The sequence below is a fragment of the Notamacropus eugenii genome, chromosome 1 (genome assembly GCF_028372415.1).
Source record: "Notamacropus eugenii isolate mMacEug1 chromosome 1, mMacEug1.pri_v2, whole genome shotgun sequence".
Classification (NCBI taxonomy): Eukaryota; Metazoa; Chordata; class Mammalia; order Diprotodontia; family Macropodidae; genus Notamacropus; species Notamacropus eugenii.
In genome coordinates this window covers 523794196-523819409 of record NC_092872.1, presented here as the reverse complement: position 1 = coordinate 523819409, position 25214 = coordinate 523794196, and the positions used below count along the sequence as shown (strand labels likewise).

Here is a 25214-nt window from a genome sequence, read left to right as displayed (position 1 = left end):
TAAATTATTATTGAATTGAGTTATTATTAAAGATTCATAGTCAGAATTTTCTTTAAGCTTTATGGTTTATAGAGCTCTTTCCTCCTAACAATTTAGTGAAGTAGTCAGCATAAGAACTATTATGTCCATTTTCCAGATGAGGAAACTGAGTTTCAGAGAAGTTAAATGACTTTCCTAAGGTCACAAAGCTAGTGTCAAAATTAGACTTTTAACTTGAATCTTCAGGATTTAAAAACTGGTATAAAAAAGCTCTGACTAAATGACCTAAGTTCAATTTTTTTTAAAAGTTAGCCACTTAGAGACGAAAACCACATCACATCATGGAGTGTCACACATGTGATGTATAAGAAGATAAAAGAATTCAGAAGTTACCTCTTCTCCCTTGAGAGTGATGATCCTGGAGGCAGGGATCTTTGCTCGGGGCTTTGCCCTCAATAGTTCCTCACAGTTCTTCCGTTCTGCTCCATTTCCATAGAGTACCTGCAATTTCCAAGTGGCTTCCTCCACTGCATTATCTCTGTCCCAAGAGTCTTCTTCCCCATCCTCCTCCTCTGGCTTTTGCAAGAGTTTGGTGAGGTTCCGAAGCTCCTCCTTCCACTCCTGTCAGTGCAGACCAGGAGCACAGGTCTCAGTACACAATCTCAGATCAGTAGGACAATTTGCTCTCTCACCTCCCTGCCTTGTCCCTACAATCTCGATTACTTCTTGGGAAACTTTGAAGGTCTCGTGGTCTAAGGAAGTATAGGCTGTGCTATGTTTGATGTGAATGTCACTGACAAAAAAATCACAGAACTTTAGAGCAAAAGGATCTCAGAAGCCATGTAGTCTAATCCATACCTAAATAAGAAACCCCTCTACAATATATGTACTCACCAAGTTGTCATACAGATTCTTCTTGAAAACCTCCAGTGAAGGAGGACTGATCACCTCCTGAGGACAATTGGTTCTCAGTATTGGAGAGCTCTAATTGTTAGAACTCTATATGAATTTCAAAAAGATCTGATTGCAGTAGGAAGAAGTACAACCGAGTTCCGCACATAAAACCTTCAAACAGATCTTTAATATGCATCAGAGTCCTGATTGAGGAATCCAAGGGAGAAAAAAGTTATTTTTCTAGCCCAGGTCAGCCATAGGGAGATACATTTGCGGACGTTGGGAACTGGAACTGCTGCAGAACATTCTATCATAGGGAAAGAATTAGCATAAGAAGAGGTTCCAAATCCAGCAAAAAGTAGCCCAGCCTTGTACAAGGTGCAGAAATAGATACCACCGGCAGCTTTCTTGTTCACTATCCAATTCTAGGTAACAGACAGAAGGATGACTGAGAAGGGGAACTGCACCTAGGGTTGTGCTCTAGAATGAGGAATGATTGAGGGATACTTAGGCTGTGCAACAAGCAGGGAGGAAATTGAGAAGCAAGCAGCAACTGTATAGTTCTGACCCCCAGAACAAAGCAGGGTCTCAGTTCCTTTCTCCAGCCCAGGCTAACATCAGCACTAAATCAGCACTAAAATGTAATAATAAGGACAGAAATCCCAGATCAAAGGGAAGCCTATAGTTGTGTCACACTGAGTCAGCAGTTTTCCAATGGGCTGACAGTGACTGAATCCAGTCTATGGGACTAGTCTACTGGAACTCCAACCACGGCAAGTCTATTGTTGCCTTTCTCAGATTCAAACCCAGCACAGGAATTTGCAAGATTCAGCCCAGAGGTCCAGTGATCAGACTTTGTCCTGAATCCAGCTATGTTGGGATCACTGAAAGCTTGCAGGTCCCCAGCCCAAGCTGTCCTTAAGAGTCACAGAATAGGGGCGGAGCCAAGATGGCAAAGTAGAAAGACGCACATACACACAGCTTCGAGCCCACAAACCACAGAGCGGCTAGAGGGGACCAAGCCAGGGCGAATTCTGCACCCAGAGACCACGGAGTATTGGAGCAAGGGAGATTTCTGCTCCGGAGAGACCTGCAAACCTCTCGCGGGGGGTCCTTCGCGCCGCGGACTGGGCGCCAGGACGGGGAGCAGAGTGCAGTCCCGCCACGGCCACGACACCGAGGGGAAGAGATCCGAGAGGGCTACGGGGACGGGACCTCCAGCGGCCACGCGGGTGCCCCCACCCACAGAGGGACCTGCAAACCTCTCGCAAAAGGTCCATCGCGCTGCAGACGCGGTGCCCAGCCCAGACCTGCGGCCGCGGCGGCGGCCACGGCTCCGAGAGACACGGATCTGGGAGGGCTCCGGAGGCGGGATCTTCAGCGGCAGCACAAGCCTCCCCACCAACAGGTGACTGACGGGGGTAGGTGAGAGAGTCTCTTTGGCGGGTTGAGAGGGGAGTGGGGTGCTCCCGTGGCTCGGGCCCCGCCAGGAGATGGAAGCTGAGAGGCGGCTGCAGACAGGGGCTCCCCAAACGGGCGGGAGCCTGGATCCATTGTGGAAGGTCTATGCATAAACCCCCTGAGGGAACTGAGCCAGAGAGGCGGCCCTGCCCATGACCTCAGCACCTGAACTTAATTTAACACTGAATAGCAGCCCTGCCCCCACCAAAAACTCTAAGGCGGGAAGCAGCATTTGAATCTCAGTCCCCAAACACTGGCTGGGAGGACCAGGAGGCGAGGTGGGTGTGAGGAGAACATTCAGAGGTCAGGCCACTGGTTGGAAAAAATGCCAAGAAAAGGGAAAAGAAATAAAACTATTGAAGGGTATTTTAGCGGAGAAAAGACACTTCCTCCCTTCCTTTCTGATGGGGAGGAACAATGCTTGCCATCAGGCAAAGACACAGAAATCGAGGATTCTGTGTCCCAGCCCACCCAAAGGGCTCGGGCCATGGAAGAGCTCAAGAGGAATTTTGAAAATCAAGTTAGAGAGGTGGAGGAAAGACTGGAAAGGGAAATGAGAGGGATGAGGGAGAAGCATGAAAAGCAGATCAGCTCCCTGCTAAAGGAGAATCAAAAAAATCTTGAAGAAATTGGCACCTTGAGAACTAGCCTAACTCAGCAGGCAAGGGAAGTGCAAGGGGCCAATGAGGAGAAGAATGCTTTCAAAAGCAGAATTAACCAAATGGAAAAGGAGATTCAAAAGCTCACTGAAGAAAATAGATCTTTTAAATCTGGAATGGTACGGATGGACGCTAAGGACTTTTCGAGAAAGACAGATATCTCAGAACATACTGCGCAGATTCGAAAAATGGAAGATAATGTGAAATATCTTATTGGAAAAACAACTGAGCTGGAAAATAGAATCAGGAGAGACAATGTAAAAATTCTGGGACTACCTGAAAACCATGATCAAAAGAAGAGCCTAGACATCATCTTCCATGAAATTATCAAGGAAAACTGCCCTGAGATTCTAGAACCAGAAGGCAAAATAAATATTCAAGGAATCCGCAGAACACCGCACGAAAGAGATCCAAAAAGAGAAACTCCTAGGAGCATTGTGGCCAAAATCCAGAATTCCCAGGTGAAAGAGAAAATATTGCAAGCAGCTAGAAAGAAACAATTCAAGTATTGTGGAAATACAATCAGGATAGCACAAGATCTGGCACCCTCTACATTGAGGGATCGAAGGGCATGGAATAGGATATTCCAGAAGTCAAAGGAACTAGGACTGAAGCCAAGAATCACCTACCCAGCAAAACTGAGTATAATACTTCAGGAGAAAAAATGGTCTTTCAATGAAATAGAGGACTTTCAAATTTTCCTGATGAAAAGACCAGAGCTGGAAAGAAAATTTGACTTTCTAACACAAGAATGAAGAAGAACCATGAAAAGGTGAACAGCAAAGAGAAGTCATAAGGGACTTACTAAAGTTGAACTGTTTACATTCCTACATGGAAAGACAATATTTGTAACTCTTGAAACATTTCAGTATCTGGGTACTGGGTGGGAGTACACACACACACACATGCACACACGCACACATACATAGAGACAGAGTGTACAGAGTGAATTGAAGAGGATGGGATCATATCTTAAAAAAAAAAAAATGAAATCAAGCAGTGAGAGAGAAATATTGGGAGGAGAAAGGGAGAAGTTATATGGGGCAAATTATCTCTCATAAAAGAGGCAAGCAAAAGACCTATTAGTGGTGAGATAAAGAGGGGAGGCAAGAGAAAAACATGAGGTCTACTCTCATCACATTCCACTAAAGGAAAGAATATAATGCACACTCATTTTGATAGGAAAACCTATCTCATAATACAGGAGAGTGGGGGACAGGGGCACAAGCAGGGTGAGGGGGAGGATGGAGGGGAGAGCATGGGGAGGAAAATGCAATACGAGGTTGACACTCATGGGGAGGGAAAGGACCATAAGAAAATAGAAGTAAAGGGGGACAGGATAGGATGGAGGGGAATATAGTTAGTCCTATACAACTCAACTAGTATGGAAGTCATTTGCAAAACTAAACAGATATGGCCTATATTGAACTGCCTGTCTTCCAAGGGGAAGGGGTAGAGAGGGAGGGAGCTAAAGAAGTTGGAACTCAAAGTGTTAGGACCAAATGTAATGTTCTTACCACTGGGTAACAAGAAATACAGGTTAAGGGGTCAAGAAAGCTATCTGGCCCTACAGGACAAAAGAGAAGACTGAGACAAGGGCAGGGAGGGAGGATAGAGCAGAGAGCAGATAGGTCACAGGGGCAATCAGAAAGCTCGGGTTTGGGGGGTTGGAGGGGATAAAAGGGGAGAAAATTTGTAACCCAAAATTGTGTGAAAATAAATGTTAAAAGTTAAATTAAAAAAAAAAAGAGTCACAGAATAATACAACACTCAATTCCTAAAGAAAAGAACAAGACCAGCCTAGACCTTCCCTTCAGAAGTGTGCAGAGCCTGATACTAATATCAAGTCCAAAGTCAGAAGGTAATCTGGGAAAATGAGCAAACAAACAAAGGGAATCCCACCATAAAAAACTATTTTAGTGACAGGGATGCCCAAGACATATCAGGCGTGTTAATATTTAATATAAATTTTAGACTTTAATAAGGGCCAAAGTTTGAATTAAGAAGAGTCTGGACCTAATAGTCTCCTTTGTTTAGAGGATGCCTACACCTTGGGTTGTGAATAAACAATTTCAAAGGCCTGTTTAGGACAGGATGTCTGCAATCTGGGTGATGGGACTTTTCCTTACCTTGAATCACAAAGGCATGCTATAGAAGGAAGATGCCCATAGCCTGGGATCACAAAACCTAATTACAATGTGTTTACAATGTGAGAACTCCTTTCTCATGGCAAAATGTACTTAAGACAGTCAATTTCTGTACTAAGACAGCCAGTTCTGATCCTGGATCCATAGCACTATGTAACCATTTTCTTTATGGGGAATTGATTAATTAATTAAATCATAAAATGTATGCATTTAGCCTGTTGCCTTTTCTCTAACCAAGTTTTCAGGTCAACAGGGGAATTGTTTGTTTTTCTACCCTGCTTTTGGAGGTTGACTTATAAAGGAGCAGAGAGTATTTCAGAAGGCAAAGAATACAGACTTACACCCAAGAAATACTTAATCTGCAAAACTAAGTATATATAACCCTACAGGGGAAAAAGGACTAACAACTTTTAAAGATTTAGGAACTCTGATCAACTGAATGACCAGTCAGGGAACTCACGGTGAAACATGCTCCCCACCTCCTAATAGAGATGTGATAGATGCAGAGTACAACCCATCACTTGTGTTTTGAACATGGCCAATACAAGAATTTGTTTTGCTTGACTATAGATGATTATAACAAGATTTTTGCTTTTTATTTCTTTCCCAATTTGGGGGTGGAGGAAGGAGAGAAGGTGGGTTTTTATTGATTGAAAATAATAAAAATTAATTTAAAAAAATTTAAAGATCTGGCAGTTTTTATTGGACTAAAAGAATAATACAACTTTTTTCTTTAATCAGACCTGTGATTTCACCAGTATAGGGAGCTTCAAATGCATATACTCCTTCTACCCATGCAGATTACTCTGTGACTTAGCATTTTAGACACTTTATTTGTGAGAATGTAAAAGCTGTCTACCATTCGTCCTTTTGATCTCTAATTTCCTCAGGGATAGTGAAGTGACTTTCCTAGAGCTGGTATCAAAAGTGGGACTTGAATTCAGGTCTTCCTTACTCCGGGGCCAGGTCTCTATCCAGTAAGTTACTCTGCCTTTCACAATAGTGTGATATGGCAGCCAAAAAAGCTAACACCGGAACTAAAAATAAAACAAAATTGAATTTTTTTAAAAAGCTAATATGACCTCAAGGTAACATTAAGAGAAACAGCTATTCCAAGAATAAGGAAGTGACAGTTCCTCCATATTCTGCCCTGGTCGAGCCACATCGAGAGTACTATGTTCCATTTGGGGAGCCACATTTTAGAAAGCACACAGATAATCTGGAGAAAGTCCAGGGGAGAACAACCAGAATGGAGAGTGCCTTGAGCCCAGTAAAGATCAGTTGAAGAAATGGGATATTTAGCCTGAAGGGACTACTATAACTGATTTAAAGCATTTGAAGTGCATATAGACAATGGATTAAACTTATTCTATTTGACCCTAGAAAGCACAATGGCGGGAAGCTGCAGAGGCACATTTGGGCTTGAAATTAGGAAAAACTTCTTAACAATGAAAGCTGTCCCCAAACAGCATGGACTGCCTCAGTAAAACACTTAGTATTAATCTTAAAGTGAAGACTAATGATCATTTGTTGGGTGTGTTGTGGTATGTGTCCTTTTTCAGGTATGGATTGGACTTTTTAGCTAAGATTTCTTCTAACTCTGAGATTCTGTGTGGTTCAATGTGTGATCTTCTCAATCTATTCCACAAAGCCTCAGTTTCCTCACCTATAATATTGAGAAAGTCAGATTCCATGACCTCTAAATCCCCTTTGAGCTCTAAAGGTAGGATTCTTTGATTTTCTTGTACTATTATCATAATAATAGCTCTCACTGAAAAAGGCACAAACTCTATTATAATTTAAAAGCCAGTTACCATTTGTCCTTATGGTCTCCTAATTTCCACAGGGATGAAGGAGTGTCAGTATGAATAGTAGATGCTCAGAACACTTACTTGGTCAGAAAGAAGATGAATTTTAGCTTCATACTGTTCACAGCTGCTGGAGCTCACTTGGACTATGCAGGATGTATATACACTCTCTCCTGACACAGGTAGAAACATTGCCTGATGGATGATGGCATTAAGGAGGGAACTCTTGCCTGCTCCAGTTGCTCCAAAAAGTCCAATGTAGATGGGGTCTAAGGATGGTTTTTCAATCAAAGCAAGAAGTCGATTTCTATACAAATAAAACAGATACAGATTTTTTTTAATGTTATTGATTTCTTTTTTCTTTTTTTTTTTTTTACATCATGAAATATATCACCTCTGGAAGGGAAGGAAAAAGAGCAGGAGAAAGGAAGGAAGGAAGAGAAAGAGAGAGAGAAAAAGGAAAAGGCAGGGTTTTTCCCCCTAGCACATCAGTATATTAAATATATACAATAGATACCATATTTCCCCACCTCTGCAAAGAAAAGAAGGAGGTACAACTTCTCATGCATTTCCTCTGCAGCAAAACTTGGTTATTATAATTACCTAGTATTCAAATAGTTTCTTTTCTTTTTCTATTTTTTTTTGTTCCATTTATATTATTGTATTATGAAGCTACTGAAGACCAGGAAAAGAAAGTTCTCACCACCAAAGTCCTTGACACTGTCAAATGACCTATTATCAGAGATAGATATGGTTTTATTGGTGGAAATGCCATTAAAGAAGGATTATTTGCCATTTGTTTTGACACTCCACCATAAGGAACATGGGTCTTTCTAGTTGACTTCCAGCTAAAATCTTCTATATGTGTTGTCTCCTCCATTAGAATGTGAGCAGGGATTGTCTCGTTTTTCTATATGTATCTCCAGGGTTTTGCACATAGTGAGAACATCATTGTGGATACGTACTCACAGTACTGCTTACTGAACTATGTATCAGTTCACATAACTCATTTCATGTATCTGAATTCTTCACATTAATAATTTCTTGCTCTACATTATTATTCTATTGCATTCATGAACCATGGTTTATTTAGCCATTCTCCAACTGAAGAACATTTACTTTGATTCCAATTCGTTACTACTACCAAAAAAATGCTGTTATGAATATTTTGTTAATCACAGAACTTTTCTTTTTATTTTTTTTTCTTTTGTGATATAGCCTAGTGGTAGTATCTCTGTATCAAAAGGTATGAACATTTTGGTCAATTTCTTTGCATGATTAAAATTCATATTTTTTCATCTGAAAGGGCTTCCCCTTCAAGAAAAACTGAGCTGAATCAGTGTACCTCTAAAGGGTAGAACTTCTAGAGCAAGGGTTCTTAACAATTCAGGGGGCCCATGAACTAGGATAGGAAAAAACTTGAATCTTTATTTCAATATAATTGGCTTCTTTTAAAATCCTAGGTATTTTATTTTATGAATTTAAAAACATCATTCTGAGAAAGCATCCCTAAGCTTCACCAGATGGCCAAAGGGGTACACGACATAAATGTAGTTAAGAATCTCTGATCTAGATCTAACAGGTGGAAGTTGCAAGGAGGAAGACTTTGACTCAATATGAAGAAGAAATTTTCAACAATTAGAAGTGTCAAGAGATAGACTAGGCAGCTAGGTGGCTCACTGGATACTGCTAGACCTGGAGTCGGGAAGGTCTGAGTTCATGTACAATCTCAGACACTTCCTAGCTGTGTGATTCTAAGCATCTCCCTTTCCTCTATCAGACTCAACTGTAACAATAGTACAGGGTTGCTGTGAAGATAAAATAAGATGATATTTATAAAACATTTTGTAAACCTTAAAGTCCTACATAAAGGAGAGCTATTATCATTATGAGGGAGGGAGTTCTCCATTACTAGAACTTTTCATGGAAGCTTCCAGTTAGTGGTGTTGTAGAAATAACTCCAGGATTGGGTTGAACTTGATCCCTAAGGGCCCTTTCCAATTATGTTTGTATGCCTGTGATCTATTGCTTTGTCTTATCTACACAGAGATAAAAGGATAGTAACAATAACAAAGTTTCTAGAATAGAAGGGGCAGCAGACAATCCCACCTCAAAACCAACATCTCAGAACAAACTCATTCCTGATTCCTCCCTCCTTCAGCAGTTTCTGTTTTAAAGTTCCTTCCTCTCTCTCTTTCTCCCTCTTACATTCCCCTAGTCCCAGCCCTATGTAAGATATAAACAATTGATTTTAAACACGTGGACTCACATGAGATACTTGACCCCACCAGGGATGCCATCATCCAGGAAAGCAGATTGGATAAGTTTCTGGTAAGTGTTACTCAGAACCCTCCTGGTTCTTAACTCCAGCTTTTCATCTGGAATAAGTAGATAATATGCTTACCACCTGGCATACATGGTTGAGGACCAAACCCCAGCTCCCTAGGAGTGAAGGTTGAAAGGGAAGGTAGAGGTAGGGAATTAGTTTTTCTGAATATTATTGTAACTCTAGATTAAATAGTCCCTCTCACAAAGACCAAATATTGTTACTTTATAATTAAAGGGGGAAAAGCATTTTAAGAAGGCTGACAGCTTGTCATTCTTTAAGGAGTCTGTGAAAAGACTGTAAGAGTGAACTGTCATCTTGTGAGAGTCTGAAGCTAAGGAAACTGTCATCTTTGAGAGAATATGAAGGAATATTCTAAGGAAAAGATATCCTGTGAAAAATCTTAAGAAGAATTCTTGAAAGATTTTGACTATTATCCTGAGAGCTGCATTGTTTTAAACAATTGTTCCTATGCTAGCCATATTCTTTTTCACAGTTGATACATTATTGAATTATTTAAAAGTCTTTGTGGGGTTTTTGTTACATTGCTAATAAATTATATAGTCAGTAGTATCCATGTTTATCTAATCCTATAAAACTGAGATTGGATACTGAAAGAGGAGAAAGAGGTTATGGGAGCTCAGAGCTAATTAGCTAATTAATTAAAGATATTGCAATTTTAGTAATTTATGAGAAAATATCAGAACATAACTGTTACTTACCTTTGCGTACATTTTAAGAGAATTAATAAGATAACAAAGTAGCAGGCTGAGGGATGGAAGTTGATGTATTTGTTTCTAATAGCACCTTGCCACACACAGGTACTTCCTAATCCAGGTGAGGAGTGATACATGTTAGCAAAAGCTCACCTACATGTATCTTCTATCTATGTGAGGCTCATCTATAAACCTGTCATATTATTAAAATAAATGAATAAATAAATGATTTGAATAAATATATATAAATAAAAATAAAATAAATGTGAATCAACCAAACTCAGCAAAACCATCTGGTACAAGGAAGTACAACAGGAATTTTCTCAAAGAGTTTACATGTTAGCAAAAACACAATGTGGTACTGTGCAAAGAGTGCTGAATTTAGATCCAGAGGACCTGGGTTCCAATGTTGGCTCTGTTACTACCTGCATGACCCTGGACAGTTTTTTTCATCTGTAAAATAAGGGAAATCAGACTCGCTAACCTTAGACCTTAGCCTATGTTCAGTTTCCTAAAACTAGTGATACCTACTATAAGAAAGGTTTCCATCCAAAATGATAAAAGGACAATGACTTTTAAATGTTTGAGCACCCAGAAAGGTAAATCCTTAGCAATCCTGAGTGATTCTTTTGCTAAGAGTTCTGGATGGTTGAAGCTTTACTGTAATCAGAAGAAAGAAAAACAACTTTTTACTAGATCTCTATTTACCAAAAATAGTTGGGAACATTTAGTGAAGTTTCCTAACATTGGCATCTTTCAGTTACAGACAATATCTATTATTAATTAGCTATTGATTAATTAATTTGTATTTCTTAGGCAAATCCTATAAGAGTTGGTTAAATGCTCCTACATAGAGCTATTCGGATGGTTAGAATCAGATAAACACAGACTAGTTTTTAACAGCTTAGATCACGTGGCTAAGCCTTTCATATGTGTAGCTGGTTAAGTATCTGGGCACTTAACAGTTGATTTTGCTAAATACACTTTTTAAAATAAACAATATAATTCTATTTTAAAAATTTAAAAATTGAAATAATAACAATAGCTAGTATTTCTATAGTGCTTTATGGTTTATAAAGTACTTTACTAATATTATCTCATTTTATCTTCACAAACAGTTCTGGGAGTTAGGTGCTATTTTTTTCCCCATTTTATACATAAGAGAAACTCAGGTAAATAGAAGTTAATTGACTTGCCCAAGGTCAATCAATCAATCAAAATTTATTACGCACCTACTGGTTACAGGCACTGTGCTGAGACCTGGGAATACAGAAAAGAAGCAAAAGATTTCCTACCCTCAAGGAGTTTACAATTTAGGGGAAGATAAACATATGCAAAATATGCAAATATACACATACAAAGCAAGCTATATTCAGGATTAGTAGGAAATAATTAATGAGGGAAGACAATGGAATTAAGAAGAATTGGGGAAGACTTCCTGTAGAAGATAGAATTTTAGTTGGAACTCAAAGGAAGCCAGAAACATACAGCTAGGACGTGTTTGAAGTGGAATTTAAACTCAGATCTTCCTGACTCCAGGTTCAGCTCCCTATCCGCAGGGCCACAGAGCTACTCATAAATTAGTAACATTTGCATTAAAAAAAAAAAGTAAGATAAAATTTAGAGGAAATTGTAAAGAAATACAAGCCCCTAACTACAAGTTGAAGACCTTATCTTCCTAGACTTTAGCTGTCATTAATTGCTATTTACTCTACTCTTGGGTTAACTTCCCAGGCTAAAATAGAGTTCATTCTCCTTTCCATAGGGTGGCACCATTTGACTCAAGGCTTCACTCCTTTTTGCAACTGATTTGGGAGTATTAATCTTCCCTGAAGCTTAATGTTGAGAGAAGAGTTTTTAAAGGTTATGCAGTGGTTTTCTCATACTCACACTCCTTAAGAGCACTTTGTTCTGCTGGGGAAAACACTCGGCACTTCTGATCTAGTCTTCTCCTCTTTCTTGGTGATCCTTTGAACAGAGCTTTATCAAATAGAGACAGACAAGAGTTAGGTGAGGTATTCCAGTACATTTGGTTTCTGAGGGTTTTTTGACATCTGCCTTTATGCATTCTGGACCTCATGTTCTGAGAAGACCCTGGCATACTTTTCTGTATTCTCCATGTTGGGACAACATTGGTGCATTCAAGTTAGGAACCCTCTATCCTGGCTCCTCTAGAGAGAGTCCCCTGCCAGTTTCTCCAGAGATTCCACTACAAATTGGATTCTAATGTTCACTCTACCACATGATACCTGTGGGATCTTAAGGAAATCACATCTCCTATCTCGACTTTTCTCATATATTATAAAATGAGGGGTTGGACTAGGTGACCTTTAAGGTCTCTTTCAACTCTACATTTATAATTCTGTGATATCTTTCAAATAGCTTGGAGTTTCACTCTTACCCTAAGTTTCTAAGGAACCCAGTTCCCAGTAAAGGTCCAGGATAGACGTGGGTAGGAGGGGCAGTAGAGGCTAAACTGCAGGCTACAGACCTTTGAGGAACCTAAGTCTAGGGAGGTTTTTCAAATTTATGGAGGAATCTGACTGAGCCCACTCAGCAACTATAGGTGGCCTCAGATTCCTCCACAAATCTGTAGGCTTAAGTAAGGTCCTTCATCCATTCAACAAGCTTTAGTTAAGAAATTTCTATGTGCCAACTATTACTATAGGCCAGCATACAAAGAAAAAAATAGCTCCTGCCCTGGAGGAGCTTACATTCCACAGCAGAGGTTCTCAAACTTATTTGGCCAACTGCCCCCTTTTCAAAAGAAATTACTCAGTGCCCACCTGGAAATTTACTTTGTTTAACCCTTTAATGCTTTTTAAAAATTTGCATCATTTCAAAAAAATATAATTTTTTAAATGACATACCTTAAATTTAATAATATATTGTAAATTTGTGGGATTTTCCTGCATTGAAATTTTGATGATGCAATATTTCACCATGCAACTGTATAGTATGATATTATAAACAAGGTATTACATGCACATATTCCTGCCAATATATGCAGGACTTCCCAACAATGCATGTGACATCCTTGCCTGCTAACACTTGCTTGTTAAGACCTGTTGGAGGACTTGACCACTGATTAATTATAACTTGCATTTTGTGTGTTCATTTGGAAAATAATGTAATCTCTATGACTTTAACTCTGTTACACAACAGATGAAACATGTATGTGGCAGAGTCAAGATGGGGGTGCAGAGTGAAGATGGTGGAGTGAGAGCACATACTCACCTAAACTCTACAATAAAATCCTTCAGATACCTCTAAAAAGAGAATCTGAACAAATTTTAGAGTGACAGAATGCACTAGAAGAGAGAGTGTGGCAGATTTCCAGCCCAGAACAGCCTGGAAGATCAACAGAAAGGATCTGTTACATGGGAATGGAGAGCACAGAGCACACAGGCTACACCAGTGCAGACATCTTAGCAGAGTCAAGCAGGAACTGCCAGGGCAGACTGAAGCAGAAGCAACAGTGTGGGTTCTCAAACATATCAGCCCAGGGCAAGAGTCCAGTGGAACTAGGTGAAAGAGAAGTGCAGCAGCAGCTGCTCCTGAGACTCTCAGCCTGCAGATTAAATATTTGTAAGTTACCTACTTGAACCCTGGAGCCAAGATGGCAGAGTGATCTGCAACTGCTTGTACCCTCCCCTTGCTGACCTTGAAAAACCCAGAGAATATTTCCCCAGGAAAAATCCTGGAATAGTGGAATCAGTCAAAGGGGTAAACAGTCCTTTATTAGAGAAGCCAGGAAAATCGTTAAGGAGAGACCATCTTGCTATGGTAGAACAGGACCAGTACAGAACTGGAGCTGTCCCAGACAGCTCCACCTCAGCAAACCAGGAGATCCTGCACTCCAGGGGGATAAAGCCCGAAAGTGTCAACACCAGGACCCCAGGAGTGCCTTAGCACAGCCAGGGGAATCAGGAATACACTAGCACAGATGGGGGTTTACCAACTGCTGAGCCTGCCCTGTGCTGTAACTCAGGAGAGGAGACTTCCTGTGGCCAGACCACACACACACACACACACACACACACACACACACACACACACACACACACACACTTCATGCAGCAAGCTCCAGGGTAACTCCAGGAAAACTCAGAAAGACTTCATTTGGGCTCTACCTTGCCAGCTCAGCACCAGGTAAGCTGCAACATTCTAGCTTCTAGCTGAAAGTACTAGAGGTCATAACACACAAAGCCTCAAGTTCTCAGCACAAGAACCGTGGGACAGAGCCCCCAGTGCCCCAGAAGCAGAGATCCACTTTAAAATCCAGGAAAAAGCAAGAAGCAAGCCAGAAAAGAAAAGACCATAAAATCTTACTATGGGGACAAAGATCAAAACATGAATACAGAAGAGGTCAACACTGAGACTATATGCCCATCTGAAACCTCAGAAGGGAATATGAACTGGTCTCAAACTCAAAGAGCATTCTTGGAAGAGCTCAAGAAGGATTTTAAAACCCAAATTAGAGAGGTAGAAGAAAAATTGGCCAATGATTTTAAAAATATAAAAAAAAGAATTCACAGAAGAATTTAAAAGGAAAACTTGGTAAGTGGAGAAAATAACTCCTTAAAAGGAACAATTGGACAAATGGAAAAAGAGATACAAAAGTTAACTGAAGAAAATAATCTATTAAAAATTAGAATTGGGGAAATAGAAGCTAATGACTCTATGAAACATCAACAATCAGTCGAACAGAATCTAAAGAATAAAAAAAATAGAAGAAAATGTAAAATATCTCATTGGTAAAACAACTGACCTGGGAAATTGATCCAGAAGAGAAAATCTAAGAATTATTGGTCTACCAGAAAGCCATGATGAAAAAAGAGCCTGGATAATATCGTCCAAGAAATCATCAAGGAAAACTGCCCAGAGGTCCTAGATCCAGAAGGCAAAATAGTCATCAAAAGAATCCACTGATCACCCCCTGAAAGAAGCCCGAAACTGAAAATATCAAGGAATATTGTTGCCAAATTCCAGAGCTATAAAGTTAAGGAGAAGATATTGCAAGGAGCCAAAAAGAAATAATTCAAATATCGAGAAACTACAATCAGGATCACACAGGACCTTGCAGCTTCTCCATTAAAAGATTGGAGGGATTGGAATATGATATTCCATAAGGTAAAGGAGCTTGGACTACAACCAAGGATCAATTACCAAGCAAAATTGAGCATAATATTTCAGGCAAGGAAATGGACTTTCAATGAAATAAGGGATTTCCAGACCTTCCTAATGAAAAGGTCAGAGCTCAATAGAAAATTTAATCTTCAAATAGAGTCTCAAAAGAGGTATATAAAGGTAAACAGGGAGAAAAAAAAACTTGTTATTCAATATAGGCAAACTGCTTACATCCCTGTAAGGGAAGATGATACTTGTTAATCTTGAGAATTGCATAATTATTATGATATTTAAAAGGAACATACATAGAGGGAGTGGATATAAATTAACTGATGTGATGATAAAAAATGCATTCTAAGGGTGAGAAGGAATTGTAATAGGACATGTGAAAAGAATGAGGCAGAAAAAAGTAAATCACATCACAGGAAGAGGCACAAAATCATATAGAGGGAAAAGGGGGAAAGAGATGAGCACTGTTTGAGATTTATTCTCATCTGATTTGGTTAAAGGAGGGAACAACAAACTCAGTTAAATACAGAAATCCAAATTGTCCTATAGGCAGTAGAAGGGGAAAGGGGAAAGAAAAGGGAGGGGAGATTAAAAGGGAGGGGAAAAGTAGTAAGGGAAAAGGGGAACAAAAGGGAGGGGGGCTAATAGAAGAGAGGGAAGACTGAGGGAGGTGGTGGTCAAAAATTAAAACTCTATTGTAGAGGGGAAGGGAGAAGGGAGAACTAAAAGCTTAAGTGGGGGGAAATAAGATGGAGAGAAAGATTCAGATAGTAATCATAACTGTGAATGTGAATGGGATAAACTCTCCCATAAAATGAAGTGGATGTCAAAATGGATTAAAAATCATAATCCAACAATATGTTGTTTACAAGAAACACATTGAAACAGGGGGATACACATAGGGTAAAGACAAAAGGTTGGAGCAAAATATGTTATGCTTCAGCTGATGTAAAAAAAGCAGGGGTAGCAATCCTAATCTCAGACAAAGCAAAAGCCGAAATAGATCTAATCAAAAGAGATAAGGAAGGAAACTATATCCTGCTAAAAGGCACCATAGACAATGAAGCAATGTCATCACTATATGCACCAAGTAGTATAGCATACAGATTCTTAGAGGAGAAGTTAAGGGAGTTACAGGAAGAAATAGAGAGCAAAACTATACTACTGGGGGACCTGAACCTCTTTCTCTCTGAAGTTGATAAATCTAACCTCAGAATAAACAGGAAAGAACTCTGGATAAGGCAGATATGATAGCTCTCTGGAGAAAATTGAATGGGGATAGAAAGAAATATACCTTTTTCTCAGTGGTACATGGCACATATACAAAAATTGACCATGTACAAGGGCATAAAAACCTCACAATCCAGTGCAGAAAGGCAGAGATAGTCAATGCATCCTTTTCAGATCATAATGGAATAAAAATTATGTGTAATAAAAGGCCCTGAAGAGATAGACCAGATCAAAAGAGAGAATAGAAGTAATGGGGGACAGGATAGGATGGAGGGAAATATAGTTAGTCTTATACAACACGACTATTATGGAAGTCATTTGCAAAACTACACAGATTTGGCCTATATTGAATTGCTTGCCTTCCAAAGGGAAGGGGTGGGGAGGCAGGGAGGAAGAGAAGATGGAACTCAAAGTTTTAGGAACAACTGTCGAGTACTGTTCTTGCCACTAGGAAATAAGAAATACAGGTAAAGGGGTATAGAAAGTTATCTGGCCCTACAGGACAAAAGAGAAGATGGAGACAAGGGCAAAGAGGGATGATAGAAGAGAGAGCAGATTGGTGATAGGGGCAATTAGAATGCTCGGTGTTTTGGAGTGGGGGAGGGGACAAAAGGGGAGAAAATTTGGAACCCAAAATTTTGTGAAAATGAATGTTAAAAGTTAAATAAATAAATAAAAGAGATAGACCAAAAATTAATTGGAAACTAAGTAATCTAATCCTAAACAATGACTGAGTTAAACAACAAATCATAGAAACAATCAAGAATTTCATTCAAGAGAATGACAATAATGATACAATCTACCAAATCTTATGGGATGCTGCAAAAGCAGTTCTTAGGGGAAGTTTTACGTCATTGAACACCTACATGAATAAAATAGGGAAAGAGGAGATCAATGAATTGGGCATGCAGCTGAAAAAGCTAGAAAAAGAACAAATTGCAAATCCCCAGGTAAATACCAAATTAGAAATGCTGAAAACCAAAGAAGAGATTAATAAAATTGAAATTAAGAAAACTATTGAACTAATAAATAAAACTAAGAGTTGGTTTTATGAAAAAAATTAAATTGACAAAACTTTGGTCAATTTAATTTTAAAAAAGAAAGAAGAAAACTAAACTATCAATATCAAAAATGAAAAAGGTGAACTCACCTCCAATGAGGAGGAAATTAAAACAATAATTAGAAATTACTTCACCCAACTGTATGCCCATAAATATGACAATCTAAGTGATATGGATGAATGTTTTAAAAAATATAAATTGCCCAGATTAACAGAAGTGGAAGTTAAATACTTAAATAACCCCATCTCAGAAAAAGAAATTGAACAAGCCATCAATGAACTCCCTAGGAAAAGATCTTCTGGGCCAGATGGATTTACAGGTGAATTCTATCAAACATTTAAAGAACAGTTAATTCCAAGACTATGTAGAGTATTTGGGGAACTTGCCAAAGAAGGACTCCTACCAAATTCTTTTTATGATACAAATATGGCTCTGATACCTAAACCAGGAAGAGTCAAAACAGAGAAACATTGGTACAGACCAAATTCTCTAACGAATATAGATGCAAAAATTGTAAATAAGATATTAGCAAAGAGAATACAGAAACTTATCATGAGAATAATATATTATGATCAGGTAGGATTTATACCAGAAATGCAAGTCTGGTTCAATGTTAGGAAAACTATCAGCATTATTGATCATATCAACAACAAAACTAACAGAAACCATATGATTATCTCAATAGATGCAGAAAAATCTTTTGACAAAATACAACACCCATTCCTAGTGAAAACACTGGAGAGCATAGGAATAAATGGAGCCTTCCTTAAAATAATAAGCAGTACCTACCTAAAACCATCAGCAAGCATCATATGCAATGGGGAGAAGCTAGATGCATTTCTAATAAAGTCAGGGGTGAAACAAGGATGTCCATTATCACCATTGTTATTCAATATGATACTAGAAATATTAGCTTTATCAATAAGAGAAGAAAAGGAAATTGAAGGAATTAGAATAAGCAAAGAAGAAACTAAGTTATCGCTTTTTGCAGATGAAATGATGATGTACTTAGAGAATCCTAGAGAATCAGGTAAAAAAACTACTTGAAATAATAAACAACTTTGGCAAAGTTGCAGACTACAAAATAAACCCATATAAGTCATCTGCATTTTTATGTATTACTAACAAAGCCCAACAGCAATAGAGAGAAACAGAAATCCCATGTAAAAGTAAGGTAGACACTATAAAATATCTGGGGGTCTATCTGCCAAAACAAATCCAGGGACTATATGAATACAATTACAAAACACTTTTCACACAAATAAAGTCAGATCTAAGTAATTGGAAAAATATCAATTGCTCACTGGTAGGGTGAGTTAATATAATAAAAATGACAATCCTACCTAAATTAATTTACTTATTCAGTGCCATACCAATCAAACTACTAGAAAATTATTTTCTAGAGGTAGAAAAAATAATATCAAAATTCATCTGGAAAAACAAAAGGTCCAAAACATCAAGAGAATTAATGAAAAGAAATGCTAGGAAAGGTGTCCTAGCTCTAACAGATTTCAAATTGTAGTATAAAGCAGCAATCATCAAAACCATTTGGTACTGGCTAAAAAATAGAGGGGTAGACCAGTGGAATATGTTAGGTACTCAAGACACAGCAGTCAATGAATATAGCAGTTACTGTTTGATAAACCCAATAACCCCAGCTTCTGGGATAAGAACTCACTGTTTGACGAAAACTGCTGGGAAAACTGTGTGGCAGAAACTGGGCATAGACCAATGCCTAATATCATACACAATAATAAAGTCCAAATGGATACATGATCTAGGTATAAAGGCTGATACTATAAACAAATTAAGGGAGCAAGGAATATGTATTTGTCAGATTTATAGAGAATGGAGAAATTTTTGACCAAACAAGAGATAAAGAATATTAAGTAATACAAAATGGATAATTTTGATTACATTAAAAAGTTATCTATAGTCATATGAAAAAATGCTCTAACTCACTATTGACTAGAGAAATGCAAATCAAAACAACTCTGAGACACCACATCACACCTATTAGATTGGCTAACATGACAAAACAGGGAGATGACAAATGTTGGAGAAGATGTCGGAGATTTGGAACTAATGCACTGTTGGTGGAACTGTGAGTTGATCCAACCACTCTGGAGAGCAATTTGGAACTATACCTAAAGGGCTACAAAAATGTGCATACCCTTTGACCCAGCAATATTGCTTCTAGGGCTATCTCCCAAAGAGATCATAAAAATGGGAAAGAGTCCCACATATACAAAAACATTTACAGCAGCTCTCTTTGTCTGGCCAAGATCTGGAAATCAAGGGGATGCCCATCAACTGAGGAATGGCTGAACAAGTTGTGGTATATGAATGTAATGGAATACTATTGTGCTATAAGAAATGATGGACAGGAAGACTTCAGAGAGGCCTGGAAGGACTTATAGGAACTGATGCTGAGTGAAGTGAGCAGAACCATGAGAACATTGTACACGGTAACAACCACAGTGTGTGAAGAATTTTTCTGGTAGACTTAGCCCTTTGCAGCAATGCAAGGACCTGGAAATTCCCAAAGTTCTCTTGAGGCAAAATGCCATCCACATCCAAAGAAAGAACTATGGAATTGGAACACAGAATGAAGCAGAATATTTTCTCTTGTGTTATGTTTTGTTGTTTCTCATGATTTCCCCTATTTATTTTAATTCCTCTATGCAACATGAATAATGTGAAAATATGCTTAATAAGAATGCATGTATAGGAACCATATAAGATTGCATGCCCTCTTGGGGAGGGAGGGCAGAAGGAGGGTAGAGAGAGGGGGAGAAAATCTAAAACCTATGGAAATGATTATATAAAACTGAAAACAAATAAATTAATTTTTTTAAAAAAGAAACATACGAATGGTTTTCCAAAATTTTCTCTTCTCTTCTTTCCTTATGCTTCCACTGCCCTCTTATTTTTATTCAATACCCCTAATTGCACCTAAGGCTACTGCTACCCCCCTGGATCATTCCAGCATCCCTCAGGGGGTAGTATCACCCACTTTGAGAACCTATATAGGGATGGGGGTGATATATACACAGAAAAAAACCAACATAAAATAAATACAAAGTAAATGTAAAGTAATTTTCTGTGTACCAACAACAAGGGTCATGAAAAGAGACCTCATGTAAGAAGTAGCTTCTTGGCTCACGCTGAAAAGAAACTAGAGATTCTAAGAGGTATAGATGAGGAAAGAGTACATCCCAAGCATGAGGGCACAGCCTGTGCCAGAGATGGAATGCAAAGTCCAAGAGCATCAAATAGACCAGGTTGGTCAGCTGAGGAGTGATGTGTAATCATCCTAGAAAGATAGGTTAGAGCCAGATTAGGAAATGTTTTAAAAGATAAATTGAGGAATTTGTATTTGATCTCCAAGGAGCAATAGAGAGCCACTAGAGTTTGTTGAGCAAGGGAATATGTAATTAGAACTGTGCTTTAAGACTGTCAATTTAGCAAGGGTAGAATACCTAAAAATTGGTCAAGGAGTCAAGGTTCTCCAAAGTAATTCAGTATAGTCTAAGTGTCAGGGGGTTCCCACGACTACTCTGAGTAGAACTAGCAAAGGGGTGCCAAGCCCAGAGTCCAAAAGAACATCCTCCCAAATTGTTTTAAGATGTGCTACTAGAGTATCTTGGCCACCCCAGCACCATAAGGTGTCAAGGCTGAAAATTCTATCATCCCTAATCTCAATTCTATTGCATGGGACAGTAGCAAGTCTAGAGTTTGGATACTTATCTCTCAACTAATACAAAATTCAAAGAAGTAGCAAGTGAGTGTGTAGTAAAGTGACTAGCATACTGGACTTGGAATCAGGAAGACCTGAGTTCACCTCCTCTCTCAGACACTTAATAGTTGTTTGAGTTTAGGCAATTTAGTTAACTTCCCTGGGCCTCAGTTTACCCATTTATAAAAAAGGGAATAATAATAACACTTAGTTCACTGGGTTATTATGAAGGTCAAGTGAAATAATGTATTAAAGCGTTATATAAATGTGAGCTATTATTGATTAAACTGTAAAATAAGGATTCGCCTAGAAAAATCAGAAATGTAGGATATTATGGTGAAAGTTATCCATCTTTACTTTAAGACATTTTGGTAATAACCCAAATAAAAAATTATTATTCCACAGCTACGAGACTGGTGACCTTGCACATCCCTCCCTCACTCAAATCAAAGTCATCTGCAAGTCATGTCATCATTTCCCTGATGTCATGGTCTTCTCCAAAAATGAAGGATAAACACAAGTAGTCCAAGCTGCCTGAATGGGGACCCAGCCAGCTGGGTAACTCAGCCCATCCTCTCCCTCTCCCTCTCCCTCACCCTGTTTTTCTCCTTCTCTCCAAAGGAAGGTAAATTTTGATGACCAGAAGCTGCCCAGTTAACTTGGGGTTTACTGGCTAGATTCCTTCCTTCCTTCCTTTATTCCTTCCTTCCTTCCTGTCTTTTTCTCTTCCTTTCTGTCTCTTTCTTTCTGTCCCTTCTTCTTCCTCCCTTTCTTTCTTTCTGTCTCTCTTCTCAGAGACCAACCTTTAAATACACAAATCTGAGTAAAGGAGTAGAAAACACAGAATCCTAGAACATAAGAGCTAGAAGAAACCTAAGGAACCATTCACTGATTGTAGATGAAACCCAGCCTAGACAAGGCTATCACAACCACTTCAATATGATGGCATAGTGGTCCCTACTCAGTACTTGAGATATATTACCATCCCCCAAAGTGGTCCAGCACTAACAAGGGAGACAAGGGAAACCAATAACACAAGACACCTAAATGTGGTTCCTGACTGACAAAGTCTTCGGCCTCTGCCATTTTATGCAGCTGGTACTGTTGCCTCTGTCTGTAGATTTGACCTTGCCTGGGCAGGTATACACAGGATCTAAAAAAAAACAAAGAAAAAAGAATATGAGTCATCAAAAGAAATAAAGGCCTATTAAATGTCTGCTTCTGTTTTGTCTCTCCATTTAGATCAGAAGCTCCTTGAGGGGATGCACTTTTATTCATCTTTGTATAATTAACACTGGCCTCCTTATTGTCCCTCACAAAATATACTCCATGTCCCAACTCTTAAGTATTTTTACTGGTTGTCCTCTACTTCTGGAATGCTCTCGCTCCTCATCTCCAATTCCTAAATTCCCTGACTTCCTTCAAGTCCCAGCTAAAATGTACAAGAAGCCTCTTCTGATCCCTTTTAAAGTTAGTCCCTTCCTTCTGTTGGTGACCTCCAATTTATCTGTTCTACAACTTGCTTACACCGTTGTTTGGTTGTTGTCTCTCCCAGTAGACTGAGTTCCTTGAAGGCAGGATTTCCCTTTTGCCTTTCTTTTCATTCCCAGTGCTTATCACAGTACCTAATAAGTAGTAAATATTTCATTTATGTTTGTCAACTTGTTGACTTGACTTGTATATCTAATAATACCTCACACAGTGCAGAACACATAAGCTCCCCAAAAGTACTTCATCTTTTTATTTATTTAAATTCTATCTCCTTTGATAGAATATAAATTCCTTGAGGACAGGGACTAGTTTATCTTTGGTTTTGCATCTTCAGAAACTAGCAAAGTGCCTAGTACGAATAGGCCCATAATAAACACTTGCCAGATTGGCAGACTGATTACGGATGAGGCTTGAATATGACAAAAAGCCAAGCTGCCAATCTGTTTGGCTAGTGACTTTCAGCTGTCAAAATCTTCACAGAACAAGAGTGAAAGACAACAGATGAATGACCAGAAGGCTACTTTGGAACCCTAGTATAAGCATTAAAGGAACAGAGGGAACTCTTAAACATACTTAGGTGGATAGATCTTTTAATAATAATATGAATAATAACTGGCATTTATACATTTGAGGTTTACAAAGGGTTTTACACACATTATTTCATTTGACATTACAACCACCCTATGAGGTAGGTACTACATGTTAATAGTTGTTTGAGTTTAGACAATTCAATTAACTTCCCTGGGTCTCAGTTTACCCATTCATAAAAATGGAAATAATAATAGTACTTAGTTCACAGGGTTGGTATGAAAGTCAAATGAAATAATGTATTAAAGCACCATATAAACGTGAGTCATTCTCTTCCGCGTTTGTGTCTCCATGTCCCTGCTACCATCATAACTCATGACATCATTCTCTTTTTCTTTGCCTTTTCTTCCGACTATTTCCTTACTTTGGACTTGATGTCAGGTCTGGGTTCTGCCACATTTCTGGAGAGAAGATCTGGACTGGTTCTGTTGCTGCTTTCTTGGATATTCAATGTTGGGCTATGCCAGGGACTTGAAAGCTTTCATTGATCTCAAAAGAATTTGATCTAGGCCCTACATCCCAAATCCAAATTCACAGAACAAATCCTCTAAATAAAAGGATTTGTTCTATAAAACAGGCTCAATCAAAAGGCCACACCCAAGGACTTAGAATGTCACATATAGCCTTGAGGTCACAGGTTCCCCACCCCTGACTAGGGGAAAGCTTGATTATCACCATCTTGGTCAGAGCTGTGCAAGTTCCTGACTTGGACCTGGGTCTATACTAGAGTACAGTTCTGCTAAACTCTACACCTAACAGCCAGCAAAAAAGTTCTGTTGTTTTGAGATAGAAGAACTGTAGGTTTCCTTTGGCCTGGGTTTCCTGTCTCGGTTGTTTCTCTACAAGCTGGGCTAAATGCTAGATGTGAGAGCCTGATCTCCGCTCTGGGTCTGAGCCACAGCACTGCTAATGCTGGCTTCTGAATTTCCTCCTTTCTTGGTATAACCCCCAGGGCCTCTCTCTACCTCGGAAGGACAATACCACTGCTGTGCTGAGCTATGCTGTGCTGTGTGCAGGTCTCCTCACTCTGCTTTGGATCTGTCATCCAGAATTGAGTAGTGAGCAACAAAGCTGCCAGTTGACACTTGAACCCTCTGAATATCCTCAGTATGGGTCCAGGACCTCCTTTTGTGCTGGAGTACAACCTCTCCCTAGGCACTAAATTGTTTCACGTATCATGTGCTCCTGTCCTGACTCTGTTCCCAGTGTCTGCAGACTTCTCTGTCTGTCTCCCTATGCTCACCTGGGCCAGACAAAGGACTCATTGACTTTTTCTGGATTCCTCCATCAGGATTCGGTCTAGTGCATTTTATGGATCTCTTTGGAGTTGTGGACAGGAGCTCACTTGTATTTCTTCCCTCTATTCCACTGCCCTCCAAATATCTAAGGAATGATTTAAGAAACTGGGAGTGTTTAGCCTAGAGAAGATAAGACCAGGAGATGGGATCACTGTCTTCAAGAATTTGGAGGGTTGTCATGGAGGAGAGATTAGATTTGTTTTATTTGGCCCCAGAGGGTAGAATACAGGTGTTTGTTCTTCATTGTTTTTAGTCTCTCTGACTCTTTGTGGCCCACTTGGGGTTTTCTTGGCAAAAACACTGGAGCAGTTTGCCATTTCCTTCTCCAGCTCATTTTACAAATGAAGAAACTGAGGCAAACAGAGTTAAATAACTTGCCCAGGGTGACCCAGTTAGTAAGTGTCTGAGGCTAGATTTGAACTCAGGGAGATGAGTTCTGACTCCAGGTCTGGTGCTCTATCCACTGCACCACCTACCTGCTGTAGAACACAGGTAAAAATTGAATTTAAAAAAGCAATGCAAAAAATTTATTTCTTGATATTAGGAAAAACTTACTAACAATCTGAGCCATCCAAAAGTAAAATGGCCTGAGTGGTGTGGTAAAGAGAGCACTAGATTTGGTTGCAAAAAGTCATGAGTTCAAATCTCACCTCAGACACTTACTAGCTTTGGGACTAT

The 25214-nt window shown here is 39.1% G+C and overlaps 1 protein-coding gene across 2 annotated transcripts in view; it reads right to left on the bottom strand.

Annotated features, from left to right (window-relative positions):
- The window catches only part of NUGGC (nuclear GTPase, germinal center associated), an 88104-nt gene extending 65581 nt beyond the window's left edge, over positions 1 to 22523 (bottom strand). Inside the window, exons 1-5 of one of the 2 annotated variants that reach the window (XR_011972402.1) lie at positions 22203 to 22523; positions 11881 to 11970; positions 9218 to 9326; positions 7033 to 7255; positions 373 to 600 (exon numbers count right to left, since the gene is read on the bottom strand). Coding sequence is in view for 1 of the 2 variants with exons in the window: in XM_072633821.1 (XP_072489922.1) it covers positions 373 to 600; positions 7033 to 7255; positions 9218 to 9326; positions 11881 to 11970; positions 22203 to 22437 (885 nt within the window). In the remaining variant the exon portion in view is untranslated. The remainder of the gene's footprint in view (positions 1 to 372; positions 601 to 7032; positions 7256 to 9217; positions 9327 to 11880; positions 11971 to 22202) is intronic. The other variant, XM_072633821.1, reaches the window with a different exon arrangement.
- Between the last annotated feature and the right edge of the window lie 2691 nt (positions 22524 to 25214).